This window comes from Lycium ferocissimum, unplaced genomic scaffold, assembly GCF_029784015.1.
Source record: "Lycium ferocissimum isolate CSIRO_LF1 unplaced genomic scaffold, AGI_CSIRO_Lferr_CH_V1 ctg6420, whole genome shotgun sequence".
In the NCBI taxonomy this organism is placed as follows: Eukaryota; Viridiplantae; Streptophyta; class Magnoliopsida; order Solanales; family Solanaceae; genus Lycium; species Lycium ferocissimum.
In genome coordinates, this window is record NW_026726354.1 from 23,967 (window position 1) to 43,231 (window position 19,265).

General features: G+C 38.8%; 1 protein-coding gene across 1 annotated transcript; it reads right to left on the reverse strand.

Moving 5' to 3' along the window:
• Positions 1–3,635: 3,635 nt before the first annotated feature.
• Positions 3,636–4,538, reverse strand: LOC132045316 (uncharacterized). The gene is made up of 2 exons (XM_059435871.1): positions 4,191–4,538; positions 3,636–3,689 (listed from the first exon to the last, which is right to left on the reverse strand). Exons 1-2 carry the CDS (start codon positions 4,536–4,538, stop codon positions 3,636–3,638), a joined length of 402 nt encoding a protein of 133 aa, XP_059291854.1.
• Positions 4,539–19,265: the final 14,727 nt, after the last annotated feature.

Below are 19,265 nucleotides of genomic sequence, written 5' to 3' on the forward strand. Positions count from 1 at the left end.
TATGGCACAAAGGTTTATAACAAAAGAATCATGCCTTTAGAATGAAAGGGTTTAGCCTTAACATACCTTTGTCGTCGCCTTAACTTTAACTACTCAACGCTTGTCCTCCCATGCTCGTAAATCTATATTCAAGAAAATTTATACTATTTTTAGACTCACCTTTATACGCTTGTCTTAGTACTTCAAATAAATCTTTCTAGAGTCTGCCGTAATTTCGGCAGCATTTCCCCTATTTATATGTCTAACCCAAAATCGTAATTCAGAAAACAACAACAACAACATTAATACCAACATAAATCATAATATTCTCAACACCAAAATACTCCATAAACATCCCATATGGGGTTTATCCCATATTTCCACCAACAAAACTATTATACGGCTATTTAAAAATTTTATATTCGTATATAAACCAAAATTAACATTAATAATAGGAGATTCATACCTTACTCCTGATAATATCGCTATATCTTCACTTCTTTTTTTTCACCTTAAACTTGAACCACACTCGTCGCTATACGATTCTATACTCGCAACTATACGTTGCCTGAACTGAAATTCGGGAATCATAGCTGATTTAGGCTTGAAATTTGGGTTTGAGAGTTGGGAAACTTTCTAGAGGATTTTGGAGTTGTTTGGAAGAAATTTTTTGCTAATAAAAAAAAGGTGGCAAGCCCCTTTTATATTGGTTCAAATTCGGGTCGGGGTCACTGTAGCAGGTCGGTTACTGTAGCACCGTTTCTGCTCTGTCAGCTGAACTTGTAACGTCCATAATTTTCTACTCCGATATCGTATCGATGAGCGATTTGTTGTGTTGGAAACTAGACTCGACGAAATTCATTTTAGGCTTTTTAAACACCTTAAAACTCCTAATATACTAAGAGATATACCCCCCCAAATTTGAGTAAAAATTTTGTCCAAAATTTACGTCAACTTTTTTTTGACAAATTTATTTTGTTCAATTTGCTTGGTCCCGAAGTTTTCCATAGCTTATTATATGAACGTAAACCGTCATGACCATAGGATTACTTCGTATAATATCATATATCCTTAAAGGGAACTCCAGTATCCATACTTAGAATGTCAAACACTTATAAATTTTCACGTACGAAACTACGGGGTGTAACACCATCTCTTCTACCCCCCGCCAAGGCTAAGAGAGCCAAATTCGATGTGGGAGATAGCGGGGCTCCGGGCCTTCTTGTGGTTGCTCAGGTCAACCAAATAGAGGCCATCAATATAGAGTCTGACAGTGATAAAGAAGAGGATGATGAGGCAGACTTGGTACGGCGAAGGGCTACCAAGCCTTCTGAAAATACTGCCGGCCTGGCGAGAGGGACGGAATCATCCCCTCAATCGAACTCTCATGCTCTTCGTCGTGCTATTCCTACCAGTGTGGGGGATGAAGGTCTGGCCCCCATATTTGTGTCTGGCCTTCCGCAGTAATCTCGGCCTCCTTCTGCGGCCGTTCATCGAGAGCAGACTCCTATCATTCAGGATAATGTTCCTCAGGAAAATCCCAAAAGTTTGCAAGGTACGCATGGGTCCAGGCTAGTGGACACATATCCAGCCCCCGTTCGTAATCCCGAGGTTCCCAGGCTGGTGACCCTGAATGTACCCCGGGAATGCAATATTCTTTCGAGGCCGGTAGGTGTGGACAGTTATCTCCGTCCGTTGGCGAGCAAGTGGGATCGGGAGCAGATGGATGCTGTGTTTGCTAACTGCTTATTGAACGCCGGGGCTCATGCGGCTACGTAGGTTTGGTTTTCTTCCTTCCTTTCAGTCTTATTTACTTGACCCAATGTTTGTAGGCTTTCCTTTAATGATCTTGGTTTTGTTTTAGGCGGGTCTCCTTATGATGGAGGGCTTTCAACGAAAGCTAGTGGAAGAAGAGGAGAGGATGCGTGAGCATCAGGCCCTTAGGGAGAAGATCCCAATTTTGGAGTGTCAGCTGATATCAGTGTCGGAGTTGGAGGCCAAACTAGCTCAATCCAAGCTGGACATGAGGGTTTTCGGTGAGGAGTCCGAGAAATTCCATAGGGAGCTTGTGGCCCTCCAAAAGAAGTGGGTTGCATGCCAAGATCTCTATACCGAGGCGGTGAAGAGAGAATCTGAGGCAGCAGAACGCCTTTGGGCTATAGAACTTGAGTTCAAGGTTTGTCGGCGGGAAAAGGCTTCTACCGAGCGAGATCTACGAGCCTTGGAAAGGAGGCATGAAAGTCTGCAGGAGCGGTGTGCGACTCGCGTTGCGTGCAACGATCGTTTGGTCTCGATTAATGAATCGCTCTGGGAGGATTTGGCAAAGGCATGTAATACGGACACCTAGTCTCATATACAGTAGCTGAAGAGGGACTTTTTCTTAAGAAAACTCATGCTGTTTTCCAAGCCGGCCGACAAGCTTTGGAAGAAGCTCGCGATGGCTCTATCAACTTGAAGTCAGCTCTAGCTACAGCGGCGAGGTTGGAGTAGGTGTCTTATGCAGCTCTTTCCGTACTCCCTCCATCCGAGGACTTGGATGCACCTCTGGTGATAAGAGCTGGTCTCACGAAGGAGAAGGAGAATCCTTGACAGATCATGAGATGCATTCCTCTAGAGTCCCGGCGACTGAGGTCCAGCAGGTAAGGGAAAAGGGGTGATACCCTTTGCTGACGGTGCCTCTGGATCCCCCAAACTTCGGGAAGACAATGCCACGATGGCAGTTCGAGGGGCCCCTACCGTGCCTGTGCCTTGGGAAACGCCTGCCCCTGCCAACAAGCCAAGTGATGCTCCTTAAGTTTGACCTCCCTGCATAGAGTACCTTGTGAATTTATTTTTGGGGCTATCTTAGAAAATAATATTTTCTTTTGCTTTGTGTACTTGGATTCTGCCCGAGGTTTTCAGGGCTTTTTTTTTTTTTTTTTTTTTTTTTTTTTTTTTTGCTATGCCACACAATTCGCATGCTCTTGTTTATTGCTTTTTCCATAATTTCTTGAATTAGGATTTATTGCTTTCAGCTTACTCTGGTTATGTTAATATTCTTTGTGGCCAAGTGTTCGTGATTTACTTGGTCCTTTGAAGTGGAGCAGTTCAACCAAGGAAATCCTTCCTCCTTTAGGATTCTTTATCGGGACTATGCTCTGGCATGACCATGAACGCTTGTGTTTAAGGTATACGATGCCTTTTATGTGTCATCACATTCGTGTGCGAGATGCTTAGGCGATCGTTTTCCCCAATCCGAGAATATTACTTCCGGCTGCGTTCATTATGATTGGGAATTTAAATCATCCATATCATAATTAAGGAGGGGCCCCCTTTGTTCGACTGCCGGCGAGAAGGATGTCTCGACCTCGCCTTATTTCGGCATAAGGTAATGATACCTTCACGCTCTGAGGCCAACTGGCTGTGTCGTGTGTTCGAGGTGGATGTTATCGGGTACGGGGGGACACGTTAGTATCAACAAAGTCAGAGTATGAGAGGCTTTTAGGAAGCAACTTGAATCACTTTATTCAATTTTCGCCTAATGCTTTGAATACATAATTGTTTCTTGCCCTTAGGTACTTAATAGCAAAACAAACAAGCAAAGTTAGCAAAAAATAAAAAACATGGGAAACATCTTCAGCCGCGATCATCCTAGAAATTCTGCTCTGCCACCATCTTTAAACAATACGTTGTTCAGTTGTTGCCTCATTAAAAATCGTGTCGACAAAAACCTGTTAAGAGAAAAGGTTGGTCCAGGAAAAGAGTGCAATACGTATTTTCAGATCTTCATTCCTTCTTCTTCCGGATCAGTCTCAGTCTCAGGATCAGTCCCGATCTCGGGATTAATGCCGGTCTCAATGTTAGTCCCAGTCTTCCAATCATAAGGGGTTACGAAAAAAAGTGAATTGACAAAGAAGAAACTCATACTTTTGGGGGGCTTTCAAGGCCTGATTGCATCGGTGAAATCGACCATGAATTTCGACAAACAGGGGGCTCGGATGGCTGCCCGAGGCTGATAGGATAGCTCGTACTCACTCACTTTGATCAACCATTTTGACAGCTAACTTGAGAGATTTTTGGCTCGAGTAGCTTTTGTAGCGAGTCCTCAGTTACGATCGTAACCGGATGGCACTGAAAATAAGGTCTCAGTTTTTGTGTGGCCGTGACCAGAGCTAGGACCAACTTCTCCGAGTCCGAATATCATGGCTTGGCCCCGATTAACATTTTGCTACCGTAGTAGATAGAAGCTGTTTTTCCGCCTCTATTCGCACGAGGGCGATGCTAATGGATATCTTAGAGACAGCTATGTAAACAAATAACTTTTCTCTTTCCTCTAGTTTAGCCATTATATGAGGGATAGCTAGGTAAGCTTTAAGGTCCCTTAGGCTTTGATCACATTCTTGCATCCATAGAAAGCGATGGTCCTTTTTAGTGAGCTTGAAGAATTCATGACATCCATCAGTCGCCCGAGATATGAATCTTCCCAAGGCTGCCACCTTCCCGGTTAAACTTTGAACCATCTTGACATTGTCCAATGCATCTGGCATCGACCCAATAATTTCTACCTTGTCCGAATTCATTTCAACCCCTCGACTTGAAACAAGAAAACCCAAAAACTTGTTCTACCTAACTCTGAAGGCGCACTTCTCTAGATTTAGTTTCGTGCCGTGGCGTCACAAAACGTCGAAGGTTTCGGCCAAGGACTCCAGGCGGGTCTCTTCTCATCGGGACTTAACTAGCATGTCATCAATGTAGACTTCCATGGTTCTACCAATTTTCTTCTCGAACATTTTGTTAACCAGCCTTTGGTAGGTAGCCCCTGCATTTTTAAGACCGAAAGGTATAACACTATAGCGAAAATTACCATTATTAGTCATGACGAGGTTTTCTCCCGATCATTTGGGTGCAACCTGATCTGATTGTACCCCAAACAGGCCTCCAGAAAATTGAGCAACTCATGTCAGGCCGTGGCATCTATCGTTTGGTCTGTGTGTGGCAACGGGAAAGAATCTTTAGGGCACGCCTTGTTCAAGTCTTTGAAATCTACACACATTCTAAACTTGTTGAGTTTCTTGGGTACAACCACTTGTTGGCCAGCAATTCGAGGTTCTTTACTGCCCATACGGACCCTATGTTGAGCAAACGAGTCACTTCTTCCTTAACGAACTGGTCTCTTACTGTCGATATGGGTCGTTTCCTTTGCCTGACTGGGGCGTGATCAGGGTCCGCACTCAATTTGTGGACAACTATATCCGGGGGGATCCCTATTATGTCAAGATGAGACCGCACAAAGAAATCAGAATTATGAGTTAAATAATTCAAAAATTCACTCCTGAGCCCGGGTGATAGGTCCGAGCCCAGGTATACCTTCTTTTCGAGACATTCTTCAAAATGTTCCACACTCTCCAGTTCTTCGATTGTTGACTTTACGGGATTCTTGTCTGGAGGTAAGACGAAACCTTTCAGGATAGCTTGACCTAGGCATCCTCTGTCGTCCAACCGCTCCTTGTTTTCTCCGGATTCCTTGCACGGGTTCGGTTTCTGTAATTGCTATTGATCCATTGTTGATCGCCGGGAAGACACTGTCGCTAGTATATCCTCTCTCTGACTGCGGAAGTCATCCCCCTTAAGTTCTCCTATCCCTCAAGGCGTAGGGAACTTGACTTTCTAGTGATAAGTCAAGGGAACGGCCTACATTGCGTGTATCCATGGTCTTTCGAGGATCGCGTTGCAAGTCATATCTCCGGACACAACATCGAAGGTTGTGACCTGCTTCACGCTATTAGCATAAACGGTCAAATCTATCTCCCCTTTGGTCACCTCGCTGGACATATTGAATCCTGCCAGCACTTTGGTCGTGGGGACAACGAACTCCTCCTCCCCCATCTCTTTCAGAACTCTTAGCTGAATGACATTCGCTGATCTCCCTGGATCAATTAAGACACACTTAATGAAAGATTTATGAATTGTTAAAGACATTACCAGGGCCTTGTTATGTAATGGGGAGAGGTTCCCGCAATCAGCCTCAGTGAATGATATGTCTTGATATTCTACGAATCCTGGCTTTCATACGATAGTGGTAACCGAGACCTTCGACTTTTTCGTGGAAGTGTAAGTGACTTTGTTTATCGTCTTTGTGTCGAAGATCACATAAATGGTATGCGTAGGCGGTGGCATCTGATTCGGCCTCTGCCCATCATTTCGGCTCAAGTTGAGCTTTGCCCGGTCGCTGATGTACTCTCTCAAATGCCCAGTGCGCAGCAATTGCGTTACCACTATTCTTAAGTTATTGTAATCTTCGGTAGTGTGCCCGTGGGTGTTATGATAATAGCAACACAACCCCGTACTTCTTTTCTACGGGTTGGAATGAACGACATCGAGGATTTTGGCTTCCTTCATGGTCTTCATTACCAACACTATCTCCACAGCGCTGATGCTGAAGTTATGGTTGGATAGATTCAGAGGGCCGCTACCTTTTGGCACGGACCTCTCGGTTCGTTGAGGGCCCCGATCCATGAGGCCTTGATTGTTCTTGATGTTGCCTCAGTTCATGTTTGTATACTAGGGCTTTCTCATCTCGTACGGATCAAAATGCCTACTGCTTTTAAAATTGGCGCCGTACCTCTGATTGGATCTTTTCGAGGGGCGACTATCAATGTGCGATGTCGTCCCCATTCGCCGATCTTCTTCGATTCTCATTTTTGCTGTATGCCTGAGATTGACTTTGCTCCACGTTTGTACTGGGTGCTCCCTCAAGCTCTCTTTTAGTTTTCTGGAGGCATTTGAGCTTTCCGGGTTTAACCAATTGGTGAAGGCAACAACTACCCAGTCTTCGTCAATAGGTGGCAGCAACATCCTTTCTCTTTGGAACATGTCCACAAAGCTTCGCAGCAGCTCTCCCCTCATTATTTGATTGTAAACACATCCTGCTGATGGGTTTCCACCCTCCGGGCTCCTGCGTAAGCCTTAACAAAGACATCCGCAAGAGAAGCGAAGCAATCAATAGAATTTTCAGGCAAGTGAATGCACAAGGAAAGTACTCCCTTTTTTAGCATCTGGCCGAATTTTTTGAGCATACTGATTCGACTTCTAATTGTTTGAGGTCCTGCCCGGTGACTACTGCCTCAAAGGTTGCGATATGATTTTTTGGGTCCATGGTGCCATCATATTTTGGTATATCAGGCACTTTGAACTTCTTCGGGATGGGGGCAGGAGTAAGCGTACCCTGGGTATGGGAAGATGCCGTATCTCTGGCTCCTGTGCCTTTGATCATCGGTGGTGCTCTAAGGATCTAAATTATCCGCTCGTTCATTTCCCTCTCCATGCACTGCAACCCTTCGGTGAATGCGTTCATCTGGTCTTTCCCACCTTCGTTAGCCTTTTTGCTGGTTCCAGGATCACTCATGGCGTCTGCAGCTTTTTGCTCTGTCATGGGAGTCCCAGCTGTTGAGTGAGCAGCTATGATGGCTATCACAGCTTCTATGCGCAGCATGATTTCATTCTGGCCCTTCAGGATGGCCGAGATCGTCTTTTTGCTGAGCGACCCTCCCTTTTCGGCCATTCAGGGTCTGCTGGTTCGTGATCTAACCGAGCCCCCCCCCCCCCCCCCCCCCCCCCCCCCACTCAAGCGTCTATTTCACCTTTGCCTCTCCTGAGGCGCTACCAGAAAGGCCTTCTTTCAAGGGTTTGATCACTGATTTTCTTTCATTCCTCCGCCTCTTTGGCTCAGATTTTTCTTTCGTTCCTGCCGCTTCTGAGCCATTTGCCAGGTTTTGGGGTTCGACGGGTGACGGCAGTCCTTCGAGTCCCTGCGTTCCCTGTGCCACATTATCTTCTCCAGCCATGTTTTGATGAAGTGCTTAGTCCCGAGATTTTCAAGAAAATCAGGTACAGATCGAGATAACTCCACAACTATCTATCCCCACAGTTGGCACCAAACTATTTTCCAGTAAAATCGTTGGCTACCAAAAAAACAAAGTTAGAGATTTGTTTATATGGGTTTAAAGATAAGTCGGTCGTTTTCAATCCGGAGACTCTCTCGAATAAGCTCGAGGTTCCGTTGTTTCTCTTATGAGGGATACAAGCAATAATATTTATCTAAGTTAATAATGTAAATGGAAAGTAAGAAAAATCACAATAGTGATCAGATCTCCGAGACTAAGTATATTTCTTAGCCAAAAAATGATAATACAAGAAGTGAGAACTTGGATACAAAAGTTATTTTTTCTCTTCTCTCCTAAGCTTTGTTTATATAGACAAACCCTTGGTATGTTACTGCCCTAGGTGACGTCAGTTGAGTGACGCAACTTGGACTCTACGCACAATAGCACTCTGCCTGATGATGGCTGATGTGATGGGAGTTATTGGGAGTGGGAGGTAGTTGTATAGATCCGTTTGAGACTCTTGCGACTGCGGAAACTTCTCGCCTACACTTTGAGTCCCTAGAACATGCTTTCTCTTTATATTTCGAGATCCGAAGTCTTCAGACTCACCGTTTCTAAATACCTTTGGATATTTATTCCTGTATACAATATTCAAAAGATGAAAACTATAAAGTTCTTGATGGTAGTTGGAGAGTAGCAATTATGTAGATTGAGGGATCTCTAATGGAGGGTTAGGAGAAGAAGAAGAGGAAAAGAGTAGCTTGTGAAAGATGAAAGAAAACGGTCTTGCTACTCTTTGATAGAGAAAGTTAGTACACTTTTTATCATATGGTCCAACTAAATGAGCTTCAAGATCCAATAATATATGACAAGTAAAACATCTTTGTTTTTAAAATAAAAATCAAAAATAAAACTTCAAGAAAAGTGATTAAATATTTACCAAAAAAACAAGACCTTTTTAAATGCACGATAGTGGAAAAGTTGACAGATAAGTCACCCTCACTGCCACTCTACAGAACCGTACATGAGATTTTCACCTCATACGGCTCCTCGTTCAATTCTTTCGAATTCATTGGATCCTTTTCCTCGTTCGAGAATCCCCCCATTCTTCCACTCCGCCCCGAAGAGTAACTAGGACCAATTTAGTCATGTTTTCATGTTCCAATTGAACACCGTCCAATTTTGATTATTCTCAAAGGATAAGATTATTCTCTTTACCAAACATATGCAGACTCTCTCCCCCCTTAAATGAAATTTCGTCCCGAAATTTAGCTTATACTAGTCTTGGAACAAGTTTGGGTATTGTATTCGCAAGTCCTCTTCTCGCTCCCAAGCAGTTTCTTTGCTAGAGTGATTTCTCCAAAGGACTTTTACTAAGGAGATATTCTTGTTTCTAAGCTTTGATACCAAAACTTGTACCAACCCACTAGGGAGTATACTACTTAACGAAATTTATTCAAGGGTAAATGTGCAAATATACCTCTCAACTTTGTCATTTAGAGCAGATAAACCCCTCGTTAAAAAGGTGGTGCATATACACCCCTGCCGTTACACAAATGTTGCAAATATACCCCTGTCGGTACACAAATGGTGCAAATATACCCTTTTCGCTGACAAATTTTTTTAAAAAATTATTTAGCTTATTTTTAAATTTTAAAACCACATATTTTCAGCACATTTATACGAATAAGTCTTTATTATTATATTAGCATAAGTAGTCAACATTTGCAACTAGGGATTTTACCATACATGCAAACATAATAAATAAAACCAAACAAAGATAGCTAGCATAGATAGGAGTCTATCTCCAATAGGCATCGGAGTAGATCTCCACTAAAAAAGACAAAGAAGACCCTAAATTAAAACACATTACTTTGCGTCTACAGACACTTATTTAAACCTTCTATCAAAAAGAGAAGATCCGCCCTAGATTCCTATTGAGATAGGCTTACTAGCCCTACTTAAGACAGACTTTATGCTTTCATCAACTCTTACTAGCCTTCCTCCGGACACGAACGAAGTCAGAGTTGTTGGAAAGATGAAGAGAGAAAAAAAAATATCACTCTTTGTGTAAATGAAGAGTTTGAGAGTAAGCATTACACAATCTCCAAGATGATTTTTTTGAAGCTTTAAAAAATAAGTCTACCATCTTTTAGTAGAATTTTTTTTTTTTTTTTAGCCACGTGGTAATTTTTTTTTTCTAGTAGGTGGGGTTGGTTTGTTTAAAAAAACTAGTTTGTCGGCAGGTGTATGCCAACTTATGTAGACATGATCTTGTAAACTAATATCCATATTATTAAAATAAAACTTTGATGAATAATCCTACACGGGAACAATGTACAAATTTTCATGAATGATCAATGTAGATCGTAGTTTGATTACTTGTTTGTTGAGGTCAAGATGATTGGATATCATCTGAATCTACGAAACAATCAAGGTTTTAGGATACTTATGATTTTCTTACTTATTTTAATTTTATGAGGTACAAACATGCAATTAAGTGTATCCTCGCCTAATACTTCCATACGTACATATGGTTGAACATGGTATAAGAGTTCTTTTGGGTCATCTAGTTATAAGTAGCTAATAAGCATCAAGTGTTGGAAATACACCTTTAAATGTTGAAATTGACAATAACGAGTTACTCTGCTTGGTAAAAGTTGAAGTATATTGACATTAGAAAAGAAAAAGGAAGAATGACAAAAATATAATAGCAAGATAATTAATTGTTACGTTTTAGGAAGAGCATCTTGGCTTTTGGGTACGACCAACTTATGACTTTTGGCTTATAAGCATTTTTAGTTTTACCAAATACGTAGATAAGTCAAAAAGTGTTTTAAGCTAATTAAACGAACTTATAAGTTTCGCTAAACATCCTTTAAGTACTACTGTACAATGTACACGGTGTGACACGAATAGAGTTTAAGGAAACAAAATGAATAAACACTCAATAAATATATGCCTCTGCAAAATGAAGGATCTTAACTTAATCACATCATAACTAATAATGTTAATACTATTTAGAGAATATAAAGCATGTAAATAATTCACAGTTTAATAATGTGAACAAAAAGTAGCACTTTGCAATTAAAACAGTGTTCCTATCTACCCCCTCGAGTATTTTTAACTCGAAAATCTGTGCAATTAAATACTGATCCTAATTGATTTGATAAAATGTATTTGATATTGTAATGCAATAAATCCTTTGCAGTTAAAATCTATTAAGGTATAAAAACTGGTTAATAGAGAAATGTAGTAATGTGCAGGTATCTGACAATATTCTCCCAATAAATTTCTACTTGCCACATCACAAATTAAAACCACAATTCATCAAGATTATCTTGTTTAGCTCGTGTTATGATTCATTCATTCCTGGAGTAAAGCTTCAGATTTTTCCCATGAATATCCTTTTATGCTTGTTTGCCCAATATTTAACTCGCCGATATATTTAAATTTCATGAAAAAGGTACAAAGAACATTATTTGATTACAATTAAAGATTTTTCAAGAATAGAAGCTATCTAGCAAGATAAATCCGTTCAATGCCTGAGAAATCAAATTAATTAAACTACAATAAAATGATAGTAGTACCAAAAATTGAACGCAAATACAAAATCAAAGGCATTGTCACAAATGAAGAAAACCAAAAACTTAACTTGTGCAGTGCAAAGAGCAACTCTGTGAAAACCACAAAAAACCAAATTGGAAATTTTTATTGTGAAAATGAATTAGAACACATCCAACATAAAAATATCCAATTAAATACGGCATAAATTCACCTCGGGCTCACAGTGCTAATACAATATGAGGAATTAATAAGAACTTGTTGTTCATGTTTTCCAGAAAAGGTAAAAAATTATTCATGGCCAAACAAATACAAAAACTACTTTTTTCAAATTTCACAATTTTCATGGCCAAACGGGCCCTTAGTATTTTCCAAAACGACTAATCAGGCACCATAAAGGTAAATCTTAAAACTCAATATCTTTTCTTGTTTGGTTACTATTTTGAGCACTCATCTATATTATATTAAAAGCATGAACCCTTGAATCTAAAAGTTAATTGTACACTTTCTTTCTTTTGTACAATTATCAGTTCTTTTGCTTTTCATTTTGTACTTCGATTATTAATTATTGCTATTTCTTGAAGTTACACCATATGGTTCAATTACAGTTAAAAAAGGTCGGCATCGACATAACTATTTTAATGGTGTTTTGGACAAGTGAATACTTCATCTTCTCTTTTTATTTGCTTGCATCTTTTCCTAATCTTTTCGAAAGAAAATTTAAGTCAATTTTCCTGTTCTATAAGCCAACATTCTCCATTTCTTCCTATTTAAGCAGCTAGTAACATTAACCCTCTTTTGTACCATCCTTCCACCCATCAACCATCATAAAAGTCATAAAACAAATAAAGTAAACAAAGAAATGGTGTCTTCTTTCCCGCTAAACACCAAAAGATTACTTATATATGCTATCACCAAAAAAAGGCGAGAAATTGAGAAAATAACATGATATTCTCTATAACTACCTATCCAAGAGATAGTGTACCAAATAATTTTATCATAAGACGGGAAAAGCAAGCAAGCAATAAGTTTAAAAAAAAAAGACTGAAAATCTTCTTATTTGAGACTCCAAAGAAACAGTCGCCTAGAGCCTCTCTTCTTAACCAGAAGTCAACCAAATGATGACAAAAGAAGAAGTAATTAGTGACAATACAAGAACAAAAAAGATGGAGCATATATTGACGTAGACACTTAGACTAAGCACTTTTGCTGATGCATTTAAAGCTTAGAAATCATATTAGCAATTGTAAAACACTGTTAGTTATCCCGTTGCCTTATTTGTAAAGAAATTCTGTTTAGTAATTTTGAATAATCAATGTACAAACTGATGCACAACGCACATGACTTCAAAGAGTGATCTTTTACTTTAGCAAAACCATAAAAGGAAAATATTAAAAACATGAAGCAGCCCTAAAGAACATCATTAAGGAATTAGTAATAAAACATAATATGACATGAAAAAAATTGGTTTTTCTATTAGTTATTGTGAAGTTGAGAAGATATTCAAGTCAATTCCTACTCAAAAGCGGAAAGAAATAAAAGGAAACTTTTTTTCTTTGTTGGTTTTCGAGTGTGATTGGGATTTAGATCCTTCCTAGAAAGGATTAGACCTAGTAGTATAAATACATGCTAGCTAGGATTTATTAAGGACAGAACATAGAACCTAAAAGTATTCAATCTTGTAACTTACTTTCTCCCTTGATATTAATAAAAGTGTCGGCCGTTCTCCGTGGACTAGGATCACATAGATTCGAACCACATTAATTACTGTGTTTTTATCGTTTCCGCGCTAACAATAGGTATTGTTGACACCTAATTTTCACTTCATAAGATGCGTATTTTAGTTTTCAAGTTTCCCAAGTCAAAGAGGGAGTAAGGATACACCCTTAAAAAGGTTAAAGTTTCAAAATCCCGAGAAAATGGCAAAAAGGCGCTTAATTATTATTTCCTGAAAAAAAAAATGACAACTACGAGAAATACGAGTTATTTACTTTCATCTCGCTCCGTCTAATTCCGGAAAATTGTTAATTAAAACAATGTATAAATTACAGCTCATTCTTACCGCATTTTTTCATATTTAAAATATTGCTCAGAACTATGTCAATATTGGGCTCGTTTTAAAGCTGGCATCTTAACTTTACGAGTTTTAATTTTTATTTAACCTAAATAATTATTATATTTAGCAATATATGCATCTATAATATATGGTCAATATTTTAATTAAATAGGGAGGGGCTTCTTTTGACATTTTAATAAATAGGAGGGGGAATATTTTTTAATAAAAGGGGAGTGAAAGTTTTTTTTTTAACAAACTTTCACCCCCCCCCCGCCCTCCCCCCCACCATTTTAATTTCGTTTACACGACCCCCCCCTTCACCTCTCAAATGAGGCGATATGGCGATTTTAGGGTTTCCCCGCCTCAGGTGGTGTTTCACGGCGAATTTCAGGTCGTTTTGACCAAAATTGAGAGGGCTTTTATGCCCTTTCACATGTTCTTACGATTACCAGGTTTAATTTCGTTTAATTTTAGTTAATTACATCAATTGAACCATGTTTCTCATGGATGTTGCGTAGGTTCCCACGCATGTTGGTTGCCATGGGCAGGACCTCGAGTCCTTAGCCATCTTGCGCACCACATGCACTTATGTGGGAACCTAGGGTAATTTCCAGGAAGGTTCGTCGGTTGGGTATGAATTTTGGGGATTTTATCCCCATTGGTACAATTTCGGTACAATTGTACCATTGGAATTGTACCATATGGTGATTTGTGCTAGCAAGCGTACTATTCTTACATTTATCTGATTTTTAGTGGATTTTAGGGTACAAGTTAGTTAGATTTTTATTTTGTCCTATCAGTTTTATTTTTTGAAATTATGATAAGGTACAATTTGGGGAATTTTTTAGGGGAAAATGGGAGGACAGGTGTCCTTTATTTTCGTCCTAAGGATTCCTATAAAATGGAGGCTATAAATAGTAAGTTGAAGCACAAGAAAAAGGTCCAGATTTTTATTCCCTAAAAAACTAAGGTTTCATATATACTAGCTATACAGTTGATATTAACGGCTATACAAAATTACAATATATAGGAGAAGATAAAAAATATAAGAAGAAAGGTTATTTGAGGATTTGTGAAGGGTTTTTGTTGCTTGGAGTGTTGAACCAATCCCCTTTCAATCTTTAGGTTGTCCCAACAAAAGGTAAATTCTCATTTCAATCCTTGTTTTCATTTCAAACTATGATTATCCATTATTTGTGATACTTGTTAGTTAGAAAAATGATTATATATTAGTTTGATTATGTTTTAGTGATTAAGTAAGTATTCTGTTTCCTTTGTTGTTATTTGAAATTGAAGAGTGAGTTAGGAAGTTTAAAATTAGCCACTGTTAAGTAATTTTGAGTTGGTTAAGTTAATAAAAATGAAGAAAAAGATAGTTTAAGTTAGGATTCTTGACACTAAGTTAGTAAAGTTGATAGTTTTGATCTAAGTTAGCCACTTTTGATAGTTCTTGATAAGAAACATTAGTTGGTTGGAAATCTGTCCTAGTTTATAACTTATTACCTTGTTAACTTTGTTTGATATTTTAAAATCATAAGTTAGATTGGAGAAACTGCTTAAATAGCTTGAAAGGTAGATATGATTAAGTTGAAAATACCTCTAAGTCTAGAAATGTGGCTCTTTGAACCTGTTTTAGTGTCAAGTATTAAAAATGACTTCTTTCCTTCATTATTGAGTGAATGTTTACTTGTTTCAATAGGTTGATTCATTTTAAAACAATATGACTGCTTCTAAGATGTTAAAACAGTTTTAAATAATTAAGTTTTTTCTAAAAAATAAATCCTGGAGTCTTGTTTTAAAGTTTAACTGCAATTTGTGAAAACTTGAATGCCCTGTGTGAGTTTGAGTGTGAAAAACAGGATTTGCAAGTCACTCTTGATTTTAAAATTGCTAAACTTGATATCTAGTAAAGTTGAAGGTCTTATAACTTGATTTGTAGTCTGTTAGCTTCTTGTTTTGTCAGAAAATGATTTTAAAGAAATAAAAGTTATTTCTGGGATGTAGTTTAGGTATTTGAAGTTTAAAACTGTCTAAGTATGAATTATAGTTTAAAATGAAATTTGGATGCCTTATTAGCTTTTAACTTTGTCAAAATAAATTTAAAAAGGTTGTAAGTTAGTCTTGTGATGGTTGATCAGGATACTAACAATCAACTGGTAAGCATCCCAACTTTGGAGGTGGTGAAGAAGGTTGTGTTTGAATCATCTACTGGGATAGTCTTTAGTGGTCCAGATGGTATGATTGGTATATTTTATCGGGTGTGTTGGGACATTGTAGGTGCTGATGTATACAATGTTGTGAAAGCTTTCTTTGATGGGCAAACTCTTCCTAAATCAATAACACATACCAACCTGGTACTATTACCAAAGAAGAATAACATTGAGACTTTTCGATATGAGACCAATCGGTCTCGTGTAACTTCATCAACAAGGTTATTTCTAGAGTGGTTCAGGATAAGCTTGAAGGCCTGTTACCTTCTCTGATATCTCCTAACCAGTTTGGTTTTGTTAAGGGCAGATGTATCATTGAAAATGTCCTTCTAACTCAAGAATTTGTGACTGGCATTAGACTAAAGGGGAAAACCAGCTAATGAAGTGCTTATGCTTGACATGGCCAAAGCTTATGATAGAGTGTCATGGAGTTACTTGATCAGAGTTTTAAGGAAGATGGGATTTGCAGAATTGTTCATAGATATGGTTTGGAGGTTGATAGCAAATAACTGGTATTCCATACTCCTTAATGGCCAAGCTTCTAGTTTTTTCAACTCCACCAGGGGTGTAAAACAAGGAGATCCACTCTCTCCTGCTTTGTTCATCTTATTTGCTGATGTTTTATCTAGAGCTTTGAACTCTTTATTTGAGAACAATGATTTTAGAAGCTATGGAATGCCCAAATGGAGTGCAAGTCTGAATCATCTGGCATATGCAGATGACACAATAATTTTTTCATCTGCTGATTCTAGGTCTTTGGAGCTGATTATGGAGGTATTACATGACTATGAGCAGGTATCAGGCCAACTTATCAACAAAGGCAAGAGTTCCTTCTATGTATACAGTAAAGTGTCTAATGTGTTGATACAACAAGTGGAGAACATTACTGGTTTTTCAAGAGGCACTTTTCCTTTTACATACTTGGGTTGTCCTGTCACTCATTCAAGGAAGAGGAAAGCTAATTACAATGATCTGATCAAGAAAGTCAAGAATAGGCTGCAGACTTGGAAAGGAAGATTGCTATCATTTCGAGGAAAAGTTGTTTTGATCACTAATGTTTTAATGACCATGCCAATACATCTGTTGTCAGCTATGAAAGCTCCAAAATGTGTTATCAATGATCTGCACAAAATATTTGCAAGATTCTTCTGGAATAATAATGAACAAGGCAGAAGAAGACATTGGTCATTATGGTTGAACTTGTGTATGCCAAAAAAGGAAGGAGGAGTGGGCTTTAGATCTTTGTTTGAAGTATCTAAAGCCTTTATGCAAAACTTTGGTGGAAATTCGGGACAACAAATACTATGGGCAAATTACATGTGGATCAAATCGCAAAAGGCACGATCCTCGGAATGTGCGATGGAAGAGAGGTTCTCAAGTATGGAAGGAAATGATAGAGGCTAGAGATAATATAGAACATGAAATATGCTGGGAACCAATGAGTGGAACTGCAAGTGTATGGTTTGACAACTGGACAAAGCTAGGGGCTTTATATCACATTATTCCTGATGATTTTGTGATAGATGAGAGTGTTCAAGATGTAAAAGAACTTATGCTGCAGGATGGTTGGAACATAGGAAGACTGTAGCAATTATTCCCCATGGATATTGTGGATCATATATTAGAGGAATTTCACTTTCATGAACCAAAAGAAGAGTGGGATAGGCCAAGATAGATGATGGCAGCTTGTGCAAATTCACAGTAGGTCTTTGCATGGGAACTTCTGAGGAGAAAAGCAATCAAGTCACATGTCTTTAAGAACATGTGGATATCAGGTGTACCTTTTAAGATATCCTTCTTCTTCTGGAGGTTGTGGAAATTTAAAATACCAATTGGAGAGGTAGTGAGAAGGATTGGGATAGATACTGAGGCAAGATGTTAGTCTTTGTGATCATAGGCAATATGAAACTGTGGATCAGTTGTTTGTTACAGGAAATGTTGCTACAAAAGTTTGGACATATGTTAAAACTGCTGTTGGCATCACAAACACGGTTTCAACAAGTCAAGCGGAGTTCTTCGGTGTCCGTGGAATGCGGTATTGCCCTCAAAGTTCAGAGCTATATCTAGAGCTATTCCAATGGTTACCATGTGGCAGATATGGAAGTAGAGGAATACAGTCCTACATGGAGGGAAGATGTCCATCAACAAAGTGATTTATGAGATCAACATGATCATATATCAAATGTGTATGCGAGGTTTCCATGGCGGCACGGCTCACCAAGATGCATACCTCAAATCTACAAGTTTTTGAAGCATACGGGCTAAGAATTGTGAGCAAGATAGTGAAATGGGAATTTCCTATGCCGTGTGGTTGAAATGTAATTCGATGGAGTTTCTAGGGGAAATCTGGACTAAGCTCGTGGCCTTTTGTATTAGAAACGCGACGGGTGATTTTTTACAAAGCAGAAGAAGAATATCGGATGGCTCAAATTTGGTGGGCAAGCAATGGCACTACGGGAGGGTCTCAGTATTGTGTTACACACGAGTTTGTTACCAGTGGTGATGGAAACGAGATTCTATGACTATGAAGATGATCTTAAGCAGGGACGGTGGGAGGCTGTGGAGTATATCAATGATCATAAATGATATTTCAAGGCGAGGGAGGATAAGGAAGTGAGGGTGGAGCATGTTCGAGAGAAGGAAATGGCTCGGCTGATTTTTAACTAACTGTGCTTTTGATTTGGCAGGTGATCACCATTTTCATAGTTTCACTTCACTTTCTGTGAAAGCAAGGCAAATTCTCAAGACAGAGAAGTCACATATACCATACATGTGAATCAGGAAAGCTAAGGACCATCACATCCCTGGAGATTAACAACAACTTTGGAGAACAATAGCAGCAACAAGCCTACATTTCAACATGCCATGAGTAGCAGCATACACTTGTATGAAAATGTCTTTGGCAGGATTACAAGAGTGGTATTAGCATGATCCTCATTCTTTTGTAATACTTCTAAAGATCTGTTCATTCAGGAAATTAGAGACAATGGCAAACAAAATGCAACATAAAGTCAAAGAGATAGAAATGTATACGAAGAAAAAATGGAAGAATTATACTCCATCCATCTGAAGATAAAATGGAAGAATTATACTCCATCCTAGAAGCCTGAATATGTATTCAGTTGACTTTGAACCATAGCACCTGGTAAGAGCTTGTAGGTGTTTGACATGGTGTCAAGTCAAGCCGGAAGGATGCAGAGACAAGCTTCTATATAGTCTTTGGATGTAGTTTACATTTTCATTTCTGTTTTTTAGGATCTTCGTTTATTTGTTTTTCCTTTTCCTTTCTTGTACAGAAAACCTTCTATTTTAATAAAACACTGCCAAACTTGGTTTGGTGGTTTTCATTTAAAAAAAATATGTGTGGATTATGGAGTTGTTGATATTCTGGACTTAACTAAGTGATGCTAAGCTTAAAATTTTAGAACCTGTTTTGGCTAAACTATGGTCTTATAAGCCTGTGTAGTTTTATATTTGTCCTTGTCTTGAAACTTTGGAAGTTTGAAAATAAAGTAGGCCCGAAATATCCTTTGTTTTAATTCGTGTTCTGTTTGAGGTCATTTATGTTACATAAAGTTGAAAAAATTGAGTTTT

What these genes read in the sequence shown, in the direction of transcription:
- LOC132045316 (XM_059435871.1), bottom strand. Translation starts at nt 4,538, where the DNA reads ATGAATTCGGACAAGGTAGAAATTATTGGGTCGATGCCAGATGCATTG. An exon ending in AACAGCTTCTATCTACTACG is followed by an intron (nt 3,690 to 4,190) that starts GTAGCAAAATGT and finishes TTCTCTTAACAG; the next exon opens with GTTTTTGTCGACACGATTTT.